Here is a 15,785-nt window from a genome sequence, read left to right on the forward strand (position 1 = left end):
GTCAACTACAAGTTAGTGGATTGATCAAACGTATTTCAGGCCTACATTCTGGATGTTCTTACAAAGGGAAATGATAAACTGCAAATCCTGTGATATAGTTTCAATTCATTGGAAGTCATTATCATGTATTTTCATTCTTTAACTTTTTCAGAAGCTTGCAAACTCTTATTTTACGCCCATGATTTTAAAGTCAGAAAGCACCACTGTCTATTTCACTCACAACTAACAATGTATATGAAAAAGGCATTAGCGAGCTGCCATCTGCTACAGCACTTAACACATCGCTAGGAGCAGGCATTCTGATGATCTGTAACCATATGTTGAGAGGTTTTCCATCTGTACAACTCAAGAGATTAAACCTTTTCATAAGCTGTAGGGCCCTTGAGAACAGAGGTTGTGTCCCTTTCATATACTTTATATGATGATCGGTCTACAATGGCACTACACATTGCCTAGCTCATCACACTTCATGGAAGAGTAAGGTATTAAAGGTGGGAATTTATGTCAAATGTTTTATAAAACTATTCACAGGGAGCCAGAGAAGACAAGAATGATACCATCCTCTGCACTGATCATAAAATCACGGAACTGGCTGGCATATACAATTCCTAAGTCTCTGGGTGTTGCCACTTCCCATTTGGGACAATGTGGCTCCAGTTCATGGGCAGAGTACTTGAGCAGAAAGAAGAGTAGACTCATGGTCAGAAGAGCTGGTTCAAGTTCACTTGACTACTAATTGCCATTTGAGGAGGCTGTTTTATCTGTCTCTCTGGACCTCATTATCCTCACTAGCAAATAAGTTTAATAATATCAACTGCTTCTGGCTTGTTGTAGAGATGACAAGGAGTAATGAACAATAAGTTACATTTAGAAGAGTGTAAAAGGATGTATTGATATGATATACTTATTAGGTCCATTTTTGTCCTCTCTTCTGAAAAAACAAAAATTTAAAAATCCAAAACAAACAAACCAAAAAAGCCTACACTATTCATCTTGGATACAGTGGCTAAATATATGACAAATGTTATAGAAATGAAAATGGATCCAGTAAAGGGTAATGTGATAGTAAGAGTAGTTTTATTACAGGCAGTTTCATGGGAGATCTCAGGCTGTAGAATCAGACTCTAACAAAGAGGGGAATAAAACATATAGCTCAGAAAAAGAACAAGGAAACAGCATTATTTTGGACCTTTCATTATTTTTAAACTTCCCCACTCATAGTTTCTGCTTGATTGGAAACTTTTCTGCTCTGACCCAGAAATTGAGTCTTGCCATTATTTGACAGCTAATGGCCAAAGCTGAACTAGATGAACCAGAGTTGGTTAGGGTACTGTGGCTACCACTGAAGAGGATGGTGAAATTGATACCAACGAGCATTTAGACAGCATGTGCCAGGATTTTATGTCCTTTATTTCTAAGCCTCAAAACAGCTCAACAAGTTACATATTATTATTCTAGCTTGACAGATGAATAAACAAAGGTTCAGATATAGGAAATATCTTCCCTTAAATCACATAGGGATCGAAATTAAGCACTCCCTGACCTCAAAGCTTAGAATTTTTCAATAGAACAAGCATGGGTTCCATGAAAAGGATAGATTTTATATATATATTTAAACATACAAAAATTTTGGAAAGATATAACTTTTAAAGACATCAGATCCCCCTATTGCATGTAGTTACCCATTGTTGAGACGGCTATAAATGTGGGGACACTGGGGCTGTCGTGGCTAAAGCTGGTGACACTACAGTTGTAGGCAGTGGCAGGAAGAAGGCTGGAGATGGTCACAACATGAGAAGAAACAGAAATCGGTTCCTGGAGATGCAGAAAATTAAATAAATGTTATGTAACCTTCATTTATTTTGATTTTTAAATTTTTCATAGTTGAGTTGGTAATGGAGGGACAGAATAAAAAATTTAAAAGACGAAAAAGGATAGCAGTGAAAAATAAGTTATAAACAATGCTACAGGGAAGATAACTTCACAATTATGGGAACATAAGTATATGTTCGCAAATACACAATGTATGTATATATATATATATTTTCATATTCATAGCAATTAGATTGCTGGGTCAAAAGCTGTGTATTTTTAATTTTGAAAGGTATTGACAAAGTGTCCTCCATAGACATTTCCAAGTTATCTACCTACTATCAATATTTAACAATGCCTGTTGCCCTATCTTTTTCTAACATAGCATAGTGGCAAACTCTTTGAGCTTTTCCAATCTTATTAGTGGAAACTATACCTCACTGTAATTTTATTCTGCATTTCTTTCTCCATGAGAGAAGGTTAATCATCTTTTCATATGTTTAAGAGACTTTTGTGTTTATTTTCTGTGAAATCTTTGTTTTGAGTTGTTGGTCTTTATCTTTTTTATTTGTGGTAGTTCTTTGTATATTAAGGACCCCCCCTCTTTGTCTGCATTCTCAGCTTTTAATAGCATCCACCAAAGGCATAGCGACTTTGCATTCTCTAAAATATTTAATATTCACCTATTCTATGCAGAATAAGTTTTCCATTTGGTGAGCCAGCAGTCAGACTAGTGACAAGTATTACTGCACACTATAAGAAGATGAGCCAGCAAAACAAGGACCTGAAAACTACTGCCTAAAAGATGAAAGGCATCAGCGCTTATTTCCCACTCCCATCTCTCACTATCCTATAAAGCATGCTTCTAAGGAAAGACTTGCTAACAAGACTCAGTTGTAGTAAGTAGCAGCCTACCCCTTGTTCTCTTAAAGGAAGATATCACTGCAGTTCTAGAGGAAAAAGCCCACTACTGGCAGAGCATCGGTTTTCAAAAAGGATTCTTAGGACAAAAAAAAAAAAAAAAAAAAAAGATTCTGCTGACCAGTAAAGATAAAAAAGAGATAAGTTAATAGACGTCAATATCAAAAGGGAAAAGGAATAAAGCAAATTATCTTAACACTCAGTATGAGAAGATTTATACTCCCAGAAATCTTTTTTTCTCAATCTCAAGAACTTCATTATTTAAAAAGCATCAATTATTCACTGTATTTCAGGATATTCCTCACACTTGCCATTTTCCTTCCATGTCTGACTGTAAAATATATTTGAGCTGTCAGACAACTGAGTGTTCATCATATTTGCTGTCTGTGATTCTAAAGCTTTAACAATCACCTCACCTAGCCTACATTTTGCCAAACAAAATTATCTTCCTTTCTTACTAACTAGAGATGGACCCTCCTTTTAATTCTTCTTAGTAATATGCATCTCTCTTGTGGCACTTGTTTTAATTTCATTATTTATAGAATAATGAACTATCCACAAGTGTATGAAAAATTTTTTTGAAGTCAGGTATTAATTCTGCCATTTGTGTTCCATACGGTGACCTTCACAAAATTGGAATCAGTTCATGTTTGTTAAATTATGTTTTCCATGGCAGTGTCTTCATCCTCTCAATGGATTTAATGTCCAAAAGGAAAAGTGAACCCCCTTAATCCTTCAGTATGAACCAGAGGGGCTAAGGTTTAGGGACAAAAGAGAAATTCAAAGGTGAAAATAAACTTGGCAATTTGGCAACTTGGTTCTCACAAGATACTTCGGGCTTGTTCTGAGCATATTGCTAATTTCTCTCACTGAAACGCAAAAGCATAAATGAAGTGTTTTCATTTTCTATCGGTCAAAGAAAGCCAAGATTTTAATTTTGCTCAGCTAATTAGCCTTAATCAAAGGTAACTCGGAGAAGGAAGACGAGTGTGTACGGTACCTGCAGTTTTGTTTCCTGACCAGAGCCAACTTGTTGACAGAAGACTTCAAAGAAATCAGCCACCCCCTCTTCCACCCACAGCAGAGTCACCGAAGTCTGGGTTTTATTCACTGCAAAGAGTGACTTTGGAGGAGCTGGTTCTGAGCAAAGAAAAAGTTTAAAAATGTTTAATTAAACTTAACATATTCTTCTTTCACCGATCAGCAAGATAAAATAGTCACACACAAAAATTCAAATATAGGTATGTCCTTTCACCAAGACAGTCATCTAATTGCCTTTTTTTCCTCTTCTATATTATACTTCTCTTTTTGGAACAGTTGTTTCCTACTTCAGGCTTATTACAGACGTCATCTATTAATAGTTTTTATGTTATCTACACTGGAGTTCACATGGCCCTGATAATCCAGAGCTTTATGGGTAAGAAACAAGAACCTAAATTTAAAAGACCAAGAAAATGAAAATGATGTGTGCATTCCCTATAAAAGAAAAGATTCAATCTGGTGGTTAGCCAACAACTTGCCTTCCTTTCTCTTGAGACTATTTAAAATAATTTAGTTATGAATGATTTCTTGAAATGATAGTCAATATTAAAAGGGGTAAAGCTAACTAGATGATAAGATTTCTTGGTTAAAGAAAAAGATTGATGAAACAGAAACAGACCCACAGCTACAGAGAGCAGACTGATGGCTGGGAGACTGGGTGAAAAAGGTGAAGGGATTGAGAAATACAGATTGGTAATTACAAAAGTGTCATGGGAATGCAAAGTACAGTATAGGAAATATAATCAATAATATTGTAATAACTATGTATGGTGCCAGATGGGTACTGGAAATAACAGTGGGAACACATTTTCAAGTATATGATTGTTTAACCACTATGCTGTACACCTGAAACTAATACAAAATAATATTAAATGTAAACTGTAATTGAAAAAAAATTAAAAAAGAAAAATACTGATGGAAAGGGACTAGGTAGTTAATAAAATGTTAGTGAGCTGATTTCTTTATCTTATTCTTTTAGAGATTTTATCATCAATAAATTAATTCATTAGTTATGTAAGCTAATGCTGTCCAGGCCCCTTCATGCTCATTTTTAGTAATCGAGTCACTGAACTTGTTGGCTTGAGACCAACCCCTGCCTGTTCCCCAGTTCTAGGAAGTGGTTTGCTGTCTTGTTCCCCAATTCCTGAATCTCTGCTGAACCCCTCCCTGCGCCGCTGTCCTTGGGGCATTGCCTTTCCTTGGATAAGGTCCTGTATACAAGGGGCTATGTCTGAATCCAACTTCTTAGACCAAGGTCCCTGTGGCCTGCTGTCAGACCGCCTTGACGTTGCTCGTTTGGACATATCATATCTTGCTGTTGGGTTTACATAACAGCATTCTCTGCCCACCTGAGTGTCCCTGTCAGACAACTGCTCCCACTGTTTGCTTGGATTTCTTTTTATTATCAGCCCCACTCTCCTAAGTCGGTCTCCAGCTCTTAGGTTTTAGAAGAGCTTGAAAAATCCCTAGAAGCCTTTTCACTCCTTTGACAAGTGTATGTCTTTGTGTGGGAAGGTTTATGCTTTCTTTGTAGACTATCATCATCATGGTCCTGTTCGGAACCCAAGAAGTATTTCAGAATCATTCTTGATATGATCTATTGCAGGTAACCTAAATTTGTGTCCAACTAAAAAGAAGTCTTTGCTCTATCCAGAGTAAGCTAGACAAGGGTAGGAAGAAGAGTTGAAGGAGGAAAGAGAAAAGAATAATTTACAATAGATGTCAGGACCCCTTTCTCATTTGCAATGAGTTGCCTACTCTTCCAGACATTGTATTGTCTCACTTTCCCTCTGATGAAGATTGATGATAAAACACAGAGACCAACTTCCAGTTCCCACATTGCTAACAGTGTTATGAGTCAGAGAATAAATCCTCCAGTGATTCTGACTTGGGTAGAACTTGGACCTTTGAAAGCAAGTGTGAAGTTGTCTGGGGGTAGGTATGAATTATTTGTTAAGCTGAGCCTGGGTTATTTCTCTTGAAAAATTATATACCACTGAACTGCTCCTCAGAGTGAGTCTATTGGACAATGATTAGAATCCCTAGAACACCTATCTATACATTTTTCTTATCCTATATAATAAAGAGGTAGTATGTAAATTGAACCTCATGCCCTCGCACAAGATGGCCGCTCCCATATGGTCAAAGATGGCTGCCACAAGGTGGCTGGCAGGGGGGGTAGTTGTGGGCGATCAGGCCAGCAGGGGAGGGCAGTTAGGGGCGACCAGGCCAGCAGGGGAGGGCAGTTGGGGGCAACCAGGCCTGCAGGGGAGGGAGGGCAGTTGGGGGGGACCAGGCCTGCAGAGGAGGGCAAATGGGGGCAACCAGGCTGGCATGGGAGGGCAGTTGTGGGCAACCAGGTTGGCAGGTGAGGGCAGTTGGGGGCGATCGGGCTGGCAGGGGAGCAGTTAGGCGCCAATAAGGCTGGCAAGGGAATAGTTAGGGGGTGATCAGGCTGGCAGGCAGGCAAGCGATTGGGAGCCAGCAGTCCTGGATTGTGAGAGGGATGACCCCCAAGGGGTTCCAGATAGGAGAGGGTGCAGGCTGGGCTGAGGGACCCCCTCCCCTGTGCACGAATTTTGTGTACTGGGCCTCTAGTAGGTAGATAAAATTAGTTTAGTTGTCTGATATGAACATTGCCCAGATCTTTACTAATCTCCAGATTCGCCTTTTTTACACATGTATTTACAATCTGTGCTTACTCAAATATCTCACTATTTCCTTAAACTCCATATGATCAAAATGGAACCTGGAGTCCTCACCTTCTCACAAATCAATTCTAATTTCCAACTACTCCTGATTCTCTCAAGAGTACCACCATTCATTCAATCATCTAAGACAATTATATTGAGGCTCTCTTGCTGCTCCATGCCAGACAGCATATCTTTTAATAATTGTTGTCATTTATTTCCTTTATCTATTCTTTTCATTATGTTGCAGGCTTTGTCATCACACATATCAGTCATTACAGTAGTCCTTTACTCCTTTTCCCCGCCTCTAGTTGGCTTTTTCTTCATTTGTCAATGATGGCTTACATCGTTTTAAAACACCACTTTGCTCATGATAAATCCTACCTGTATGATCAATTGTGATCAATATCTATCGTGTCAAATCCAAGTAGGTCAAGTATTTTGGCAGCCCTAGCAAACAAACTAATACAGTCTCTTATTGTTCAAAATATCAAATATAGCCTAGCTCGTAAAGGAGAGGAATAGGCATAATTTGTTCATGTTATGAAGAGTAAATGAGCTTTAAGATAATATATACAAAAACACTTTATATAATATAAAGAGTCATGTAGATATTAGTTATAGAACATCTGATTACCATTTTCTATCTCTTGAAGTCACATTTTAAATACTAACTTACTCAAAATTGCCCTGCTCCATGACACCAGCTTTCCTTTTGGTTAAAATAATTTCAGAGTCTATGATATTTGATGTGAGAACTTATGGATGTGGGTAATATAAACTATTTTTACAAACTGGGGTATAGATACAGGGTTGTTTGCTTTTCAGTACTCTCTATAAGCTTTCTAACATTGCTGGTGTTGCAATGAACTATTTGGCCCTCTCCCTTTCCTTCTCTTCCCTCTTCGTCAATGCCTCTTCTATATGAGTTGGGAATCCAAACTAATTTTATAAAGGGATCAAGTGCAATGCACAGACCATGGGCAGAATGGAAAGCTGAAAAGCTACCTCTACCATTTAATTTAGATTGGATTAGGAGAGGATCAAGCTGTTGCCCAGGCTCTCTGGAGAGTGAAGGTGACCTCCAGTGAAGTACAAGCTAGTGTCTAATTCTTATTCTCAGCTCTGGCAGCAAATCTCTTATTTCCTAGAGAATTCCAAAGGGAGCCAGGAGCAGAGTAGAATGCATTTATTGTCTAAAATCCATCTTTCTCTGACAGTTTATTACATTGTTTCTTATTTTAATGTGACCCATTAGTTTAGCTGCTGATAGGGTGATGTTAATGAGGTCAAGATTATATCCATAAGGGCCAACTACATTCATTCTGCTTACATTTCATACCTCTAAACTGGATGAGTCATTTTACAAATGCAGAGCATTGGTGATAAGGGAAATTCAATAGAAAAACATTCTAAAAAATGATCAGTGGTGGCAAAATCTATTTTCAACCCTCAGCCTCACTAATAGCAATTTGCTAGTATCCTAGTATACAAAGGATAGTCTTTAACATCTTTATCATATGTCTTTAAAATCTATTTTTATTTTCTTCAACTCAGGCAGCTCTACCTTAAACAGAATAAGCTGTATAAACTTGGCCAAAAAAAAAGCATCTGTGACTTAAGATATAAACTGCATAAATTATGTTCAACGTAGTCAAAACATCTGAAAAAGAAAGCACTAATTTGAAAGAAGAAAAAAGAGATAGATAAATTACTGAGAGTGAATTAAGATTGACATGCAATAAATCAAGAAGATAAAATCATATTAAAGAGCAAGAAACCTTTGTTAAACTAAAGTTTATTAGGCCAATTCTCTTGTTGACTTTGAGTGATTCTCTTCCTAGATATATTTAATAGACCATTTAAAAACAACATTGGAATATTTTTTAAATTCAGGCAAATATTTAGCATTAAACTATAATTAGGCCCTATTTATAAACAAAACAAAAGTTTTATTTGCTCAGGAATTAGAAATACCTGTCATTTCCATTACATTTTAAATAAATTCTTTATGGCTTAATAATAGCAAATGTAATATTCCCTTCTGTGAATCACTGGGTGTGTTTATGGTTTTACCAGTTTATGTAAATTAAGATTGCTAGATTTTTTTTAGAGAAAGTTGTCATTTAACTTTACTTAGTTTCAAAACAAAATTTCTGACTTCCTCTTTTTTTGTTTCAGGGATATGTGTTTATAGTTAGCCTTTTTATTTAGTTAGGAGTTACATATTGCACAATTCCTAGGACAAAATCATTGCTCTTAAGTATCATTAACCTTGTTGCCTTAACTCTGAACTCATGCATGAATTAAATTCTAAAACTGGAAGGAACATTAAAGACCAGTTAGTCCAGACCCTTGTTTTATAGATGAGGCAACTGAACTCCAGAGGGCCTGAGCCACTTTTCTAAGGTAACACAATTTATCCCTGAGAGTCACAGCTGGAATACAAACCTCTGTAGCCCTAGTTAAGGGCCCTTCATACACATAGCCTCCTCCCCCCAAACAAGGGTGTTTTCCATTCATTTCCTTGTAACTGAGGATGATGAAGCCTCCTGAAAAGTTCCTTTGTCCAGAAGACCAACTTATCCAGAGTGGGCACTTGCTTATTATGTACAGAAATCAGTGCAAAACACCAGTCCCTGCGCTATGAGTCAACCATCCAGATTCCTCTAACATATTCAGAAGAAACTTGTAAAACATGCAAGTCATTTTTTGGTGGGCAGGAGAAACACTTTTAAGGAAGTACATAAGTTGTGTGGCTTAGCTGTGGGCAGCTGGCAAATTGCAGCGAAACCCCAAAAACTGCAGTGGAAAATGGGAGAGATAAGTGAAGAAGAGGCATCAGTCGGCCTCAGGTGCAGGAATGGAGCCATGGAACGGTGACATGCCAGGCAGCCTAACGCAGAAAACAATGTTTGCATGGGGCTGCTGGCCATGCAGGTCTGTACAAGAGGAGTAGCACAGCAATGATTCTCTGCAAAGAAGTCGATAGGAAAACCTTCCACAAATTCCCATCATTACCATCACCCTACTCATCTGCCCCATTAATGCCCATATACTCTATCATTCATCATCTTACTACAGATTCACCCAGTGTATGGCCACCTCCTCCATGGGTACCCTGGGCCATCTCTTCTGGCCCAGTCAAGGACATCTCTCTAACAAGTCTCACCTCCAACTATTCTGTATCATCAATTCTTCCTGTTCTGTTGAATCATTTTAATTAGCGCATGGACAAGCTGTTTCCAGCTAGTTAAGGAAATAAGAAACACAAACAAAGCAAAACCCAACCAAACAAATTAATACCCTTGGGTACTTTCTTTCAGCTCCTGCTCATTTTCTCTCCTTTCTACAATAATACTCCTCACAAGTTTTGTTATTCCAGCTATCTTCAGTTTTTCCCCCTTTCATATTCTCTTGAAATCCTTTTAACAATTTTTTTTCTCTCACCACTCCATCCAAATGCCTCCTCTTCAAATCACCAGTGACTTCTGGGTTGTGAAGATCAATGGTCATTTCTTATCTTGAATTAACAGCAGGCTTGACAAGTTGATCACTGTACTCACTGAAGCACTTTCTTTGCTTGGCTCTTAGCACGTCACATTTTTCTGCCTCTTATTTCACTGGCCACTCCTCAGATTTTTTTGCCGGTTCCTGTTCACTACTTCCACTTCTTAAGGATAGAGTGGCCCTGGACTTCGTCCTTGGATAGCATTTTTTTTCTTTATTTATTCCTCAATAACCTCATCCATTTGGTTTCCAGACTCCCCTCAAATTTGTATTTCCAATCCTAAAGACTCCAAGCCCCAGTGCCTACTCAGTGTCTTCTCTTTAATGCTTAATTGACAACTTCAAATGATGACACACCCAAGACCTGAACTTCCTTTTATTTTTATTTTTATTATTATTTGCTCTAAATTACTACTGATTTCTTGCAGTGTCCTATAATTGGCCTTCTGCTCTACTTGTGGGACTTCACCACATGTACAAACATCTTTATACACTCTTCTCTGAACTTGAGAAGCTATATACACTTGTCTCTTAACTGTTTTAGTTGAATGCTACTTTTCAGTGAATTCTAGTGGTTTCAAAGACTGGTTTAATGTGCACTTGCTCTATTTCAAGGATTTCTGCAGTGTACATCATCCTTTCTAGACTACAGACTTACATTTTGATGTCTTTTCCACTTGTTCTCTCACAATTCTGTTACATTCATTATTAATTGCTCTGAATTTCTACTGGTTTCTTGCAGTGTCCTATAATTGGCCTTCTGCTCTACTTGTGGGACTTCACCACATGTACAAACAACTTTATACACTCTTCTCTGAACTTGAGAAGCTATATACACTTGTCTCTCAACTGTTTTAGTTGAATGCTACTTTTCAGTGAATTCTAGTGGTTTCAAAGACTGGTTTAATGTGCACTTGCTCTATTTCAAGGATTTCTGCAGTGTACAACATCCTTTCTGGACTATAGACTTACATTTTGATGCCAAGACCTGAACTTCTGATCTTTCCCCCAAACCTGTCTCTGCCATAAAGTCTACCAACTCAATTAGTACCTCTGTCCTTCCAAAATAAAACTTCTGTCACCCGCATGACTACCATCCTGATCCAAGCAAGTATAATATCTTATCTGGATAGATGCAATTAACCTCCTAACTTTAAGATGACCGTGTAATTTATCAAAAGTGTCCAAATTAGCCCTCGCCAGTTTGGCTCAGTGGATAAAATGTCAGCCTGCAGACTGAAGGGTCCCAGGTTCGATTCATGGTCAGGGCACATGCCTGGGTTGCGGGTTTGATCCCCGGTAGGGGGTGTGCAGGAGGCAGCCAAGCAATGATTCTCTCTCATCACTGATGTTTCTATCTCTCTCTCCCTCTCCCTTCCTCTCTAAAATCAATAAAAAAATCAAAAAAGTGTCCAAATTAAAATAGTTTGGGGAAGAAAAGGATTGCTAAAGAGGATAAAGGGGATTTATGGTCATCTTATCTAGTTGCCTTTACCCTCAGCCCTGAACAGCCTCCCCTCCCCAAAGTGATCCTGTAAAACTTACCAGGTCATGTGACTTCTCTGCTCGAACCATCCCAAGGAGTGCCATCTCACTCAGAGTAGAGTGTCTTTTCCATGACCCTTCATTATCTGCTCCTTTGTTGCCTCTTGGCTCTTTGATTTACTACTCTTCTGTTCACTTCGCTTCAGCCACACTGCCTCCCTGACGTGTCTTTGAACTTGCCAAGCACACTGGTCCTTCTGCAGCTTTGCACTGTGGTTCCCTCTGCCCCGACAGAATCTCCTCCCGTTATCCACAAGGCTCACTCCTTCCTCCAGGTTTTCACTGAAATATCACCTTTACAGTGAAACTTACCCTATTCCTCCCCTCCTACAAAAATTGCACCCCATAACACTTCCCCCTTCTTGGCTTCATTTTTAATCAACTTATCACCTTTGGATATCTTATATTTATCATCCCTTTTTCTTCACTAGAATAAGGGTAGAAGTTTTGTCATTTATTTCTGTGTCCTCTGCACATAGAATAGTGCATAGCACATAGTAAATTCTTAATAAGTATTTGTTGACTGATAGAATGAATTCATTTTTTAAACAGTATAGTACCTTAAATATTTTATTAGCTTCTTTTAACTGACTGGCAGCATATACGTATATATTCTTCCTTCTTTATACACGTATATATTGCTCCATTGACACATTTATTCACATTCTTATTTTATTAAATACATTTTCTTTCTTTCTTTTTGTGGGGTTAAGGAGGATAACAAGTTAGTCACTTACTAGGAGAGGATTTAAGAAAAGCATGGGTGGATAGGGAGAGGAACTTTAACTTGAGTATACTGTGACTCACAGCACTTTACTCACTTCTCACCAAATATGAGAACTGTGTATATCCAAGCAACTATACCCAAAATTGTAAACTCAATGACTTCAACATAATAATAAATACATTTTCTCAACTGGGAGTGAGACCAAAAAGGGTAGTACGTGTGATGACTGGGCTTTTATACAGTTAGAAATGACATTTCATCCAAATGTGTGTAATTATTTGTAATCTGAAATATTATGAGAGAAAGAAACAGATTCTAATATTCCCTAGTTCCTAACATCTGAAAGTCTTTTAATTTTTTTGGCCTATAGTCCAATTATGTTTTAAAGATTCTTAATTTATATAAAATCTTTCATGACTGGGGTTAAAAAAAAAATCAAGCCAATGTCATTAATACCCAAGTTCTAAAACAGGAAGCCACACAGATGGGTGTGTGGCTCCTCCTTGTTCTGTTAAATGTGTTAATAGAAAATGGAAGGTTTTTATTTAAAAAAAAAACCCCACCCAAATCCAGGAAATCATAAGCAACAGATGGACATAAAGTACTGAATCACTATTTCTAGACGCAGGCTCAACAGTATGTGGTGGGTCAAATTTCTCAAGGTTCAAGCTTGCTCAAATGAGGACATTGCACTAAATTACAAATCTCTCCCAGCACTAAAGTTACTTAATTCCTTATCTTGAACCTGCCCGAGCACAGCTATGATCATATAAGGCAGAAGTTTGACCATGGTGGTACAGACATTCTGTCTTTTGGCTTCCTCTGGCCCCATGGCTGTTTCTTCTGTCTCTCTTGCTGGCTTCTCCTTCTCTGCTCAGTTTCTAAGTGCTGGGGTACATCTTCTAGGCTAGACCCAGGGCTTCTCTTCTCCTGTATTTCTGTCTACAACTTGGTGATCTTATCCAGACACCCCCAAATTTCTATTTCCAGCCTAGAAGTCTCTCCTGATCTCCTTGTATCAATAATCTCCTTACCTGACAACTGGATGTTTTCTCAATATTTTTTATTTCCAAGAAAGAAGGCTTGATTCTCACCTTACCCCAAGTTTACTTCTCTAGATTTTCCAGTCTGTTCAGCCTCAGCGAATTGCAACACCATCCACCCTAGATGCTCAAGAGCAAAGCCTAGTATTCATTCTTAATTTCCATGTCTCTCATTTCCTATTTTCACTCCTTCAGAAAGTCCTGTAAACAAAACCTCCAAAAAATAGCTTCTGAATGTTGTCCACTTTTCTCCATCTCTATTACTACCAGTTTGGTCAAAGTTACCATCATTTCCCATGGCACTTGTTTGATTTAGAATGCTGTTTCTTTTGTTTTGAAATATTTTTTTATTGATATTAGTGAGAGAGGAAGGGAAAGGGATAGAGACATCAATGAGAGGAAAACACCAATCTGTTTCCTCCTGCTTTGTGGGCTAGGGATTGAGCCTGCAAAGCAGGTATGTACCCTGACCAGGAATCAAATCTGTGACCTCTTGGTTCATAAGTCAATGCTCAACCACTGAGCAACACCAGCCAGGCTAGAATGCTGTCTTTAAAGCTAAGGACAAATAGTCCCTTAATTGGTCTCTCCACCTTTATTATTGACCCAACCATCCTTTCTCCCTTGAACAACCAGAGGGATTATTTTAAATATGTCAGATTATTATTTTTAATTCTCTAAATAGTTTCATATAACACTCAAAATAAAATCTCAGCTGTATGCCGTACAAATCCTGTGTAATCTGGCCTCTGCCTAGTCCCTCTGCCTAGCTTGCTCCGTCCCAACCTTTTCATGGCAGACACTTTCTTGTTGTTCAGATATGTCTTCATTGCTTCTTCAAAGAAAGTTGTGTTTTCTTTAATTACATAGTCACTCTGTACCACACTATCCCATTGTAATGCTCTGTAAAGTACTAATTGTTCTGTCTCTTTACTGGATCATAAGCATGTTGTGAATAGCAAGTGGAAAAGTCTTGCAGCTCCATTACTACAAGTACTCTGGCATCCGAACAGTGCTGAGAAGGTTGTCAGTACATATTTGTTAAGTGAATGAATGAATGGTTATTCTATTACCAGTGACCTATTTTGTGGTATGTTCAACACTTCTCATTCCTATTTTTCTTCTTGTCCTGTTTATCCAGAGTTCCAGATAGATTTATAAAGACTAGATGTTGTAACTGGTTGCTGGTTGAAGCCACAGTTGCAATGCAGACCAATGAGTTCTTATAAATTAACAAGTACTAGTGAAGCTTTGATTGACACATTTATTGATTGCCAAAGGGAGCTATCATCACATACCATTAGAGTAACCATGGAGCTTATGACAACCTAAAATTCTTTTTTTTTTTTTTTTTAATTTCTTTATTGATTAAGGTGTCACATATTTGTCCTCATCCCCCCATTCCCATCCCACCCCTCTCCCCATGCATGCCCCAATCCCCTGTTGAACTTAACCGTTGGATAGGCTTATATGCATGCATACAGGTCCTTTGGTTGAACTCTCCCCCTCCCCCCCACCCTCCCCCTACCCTCCCCTATCCTCCCTCTGAGGCCCGATAGTCCGATCGATGCCTCCTTGCTTCTGGTTCTGTTCTTGTTCCTCAGTCTATGTTGTTCCTCATTTCCTCTAGATGAACGAGATCAAATGTCACTAGATATATACTAGTAAGAACTGAATGTGAGACAAGCAATAATATTTATGCTGACAGGCAAATGAATCAATCTGTAGCGAGCTTCCCCCTGGACCAACAGTTCTTTTGAGACCCAATTTCGATGTCCAGTAGTTCCTTATGTGTACATGTCAGCACTGACCCCTCAGCTCTGGATGGTGGACAAATGGTGGTAATGGAGGTCTGACTCCCTCTGGTTTGGTCTCGGCCGATCCCAGGGGCACGGCGTCACCTGGACTAAGGGGCACGTGGCCTCACCCATACCCAAGGGGCGCGTGGTCTCACCCGGGCCTGGGACCCAGCCTCACCCGGATGGATCGAGGGGCGCACGGCCTCACCCGGACCCAGGATCTGGCTTCACCCGTACCCAAGGACGCTTGGCCTCTCCCAGACCCAGGGGCACGTGGCCTCACCCGGGCTTAGTTGCACAAGGCCTCACCTGGATCCAGGGACACATGGTCTCTCCCGGACCCAGGGACGCTAGGCCTCTCCCAGACCCAGGGCCACTTGGGCTCACCCGGGCCTAGGTGCACGAGGCCTCACCCGGATCCAGGGACACATGGTCTCACCCGGACCCAGGGACGCTTGGCCTCTCCCAGACCCAGGGCCACTTGGGCTCACCCGGGCCTAGGTGCACGAGGCCTCACCCGGATCCAGGGACACATGGTCTCACCCGGACCCAGGGACGATTGGCCTCTCCCAGACCCAGGGCCACTTGGGCTCACCCGGGCCTAGGTGCACGAGGCCTCACCCGGATCCAGGGACACATGGTCTCACCCGGACCCAGGGACGCTTGGCCTCTCCCAGACCCAGGGCCACTTGGGCTC

The 15,785-nt window shown here is 39.6% G+C and overlaps 1 protein-coding gene across 1 annotated transcript in view; it reads right to left on the reverse strand.

The window, feature by feature from the left end:
• The window catches only part of PTPRO (protein tyrosine phosphatase receptor type O), a 115,587-nt gene that overhangs the window by 43,776 nt on the left and 56,026 nt on the right, over positions 1–15,785 (reverse strand). The window contains exons 13-14 of the mRNA XM_054718619.1: positions 3,734–3,873; positions 1,683–1,815 (exon numbers count right to left, since the gene is read on the reverse strand). Coding sequence (XP_054574594.1) covers positions 1,683–1,815; positions 3,734–3,873 — 273 coding nt within the window. The remainder of the gene's footprint in view (positions 1–1,682; positions 1,816–3,733; positions 3,874–15,785) is intronic.

This window comes from Eptesicus fuscus, chromosome 7 (assembly GCF_027574615.1).
Source record: "Eptesicus fuscus isolate TK198812 chromosome 7, DD_ASM_mEF_20220401, whole genome shotgun sequence".
NCBI classification, from domain to species: domain Eukaryota; kingdom Metazoa; phylum Chordata; class Mammalia; order Chiroptera; family Vespertilionidae; genus Eptesicus; species Eptesicus fuscus.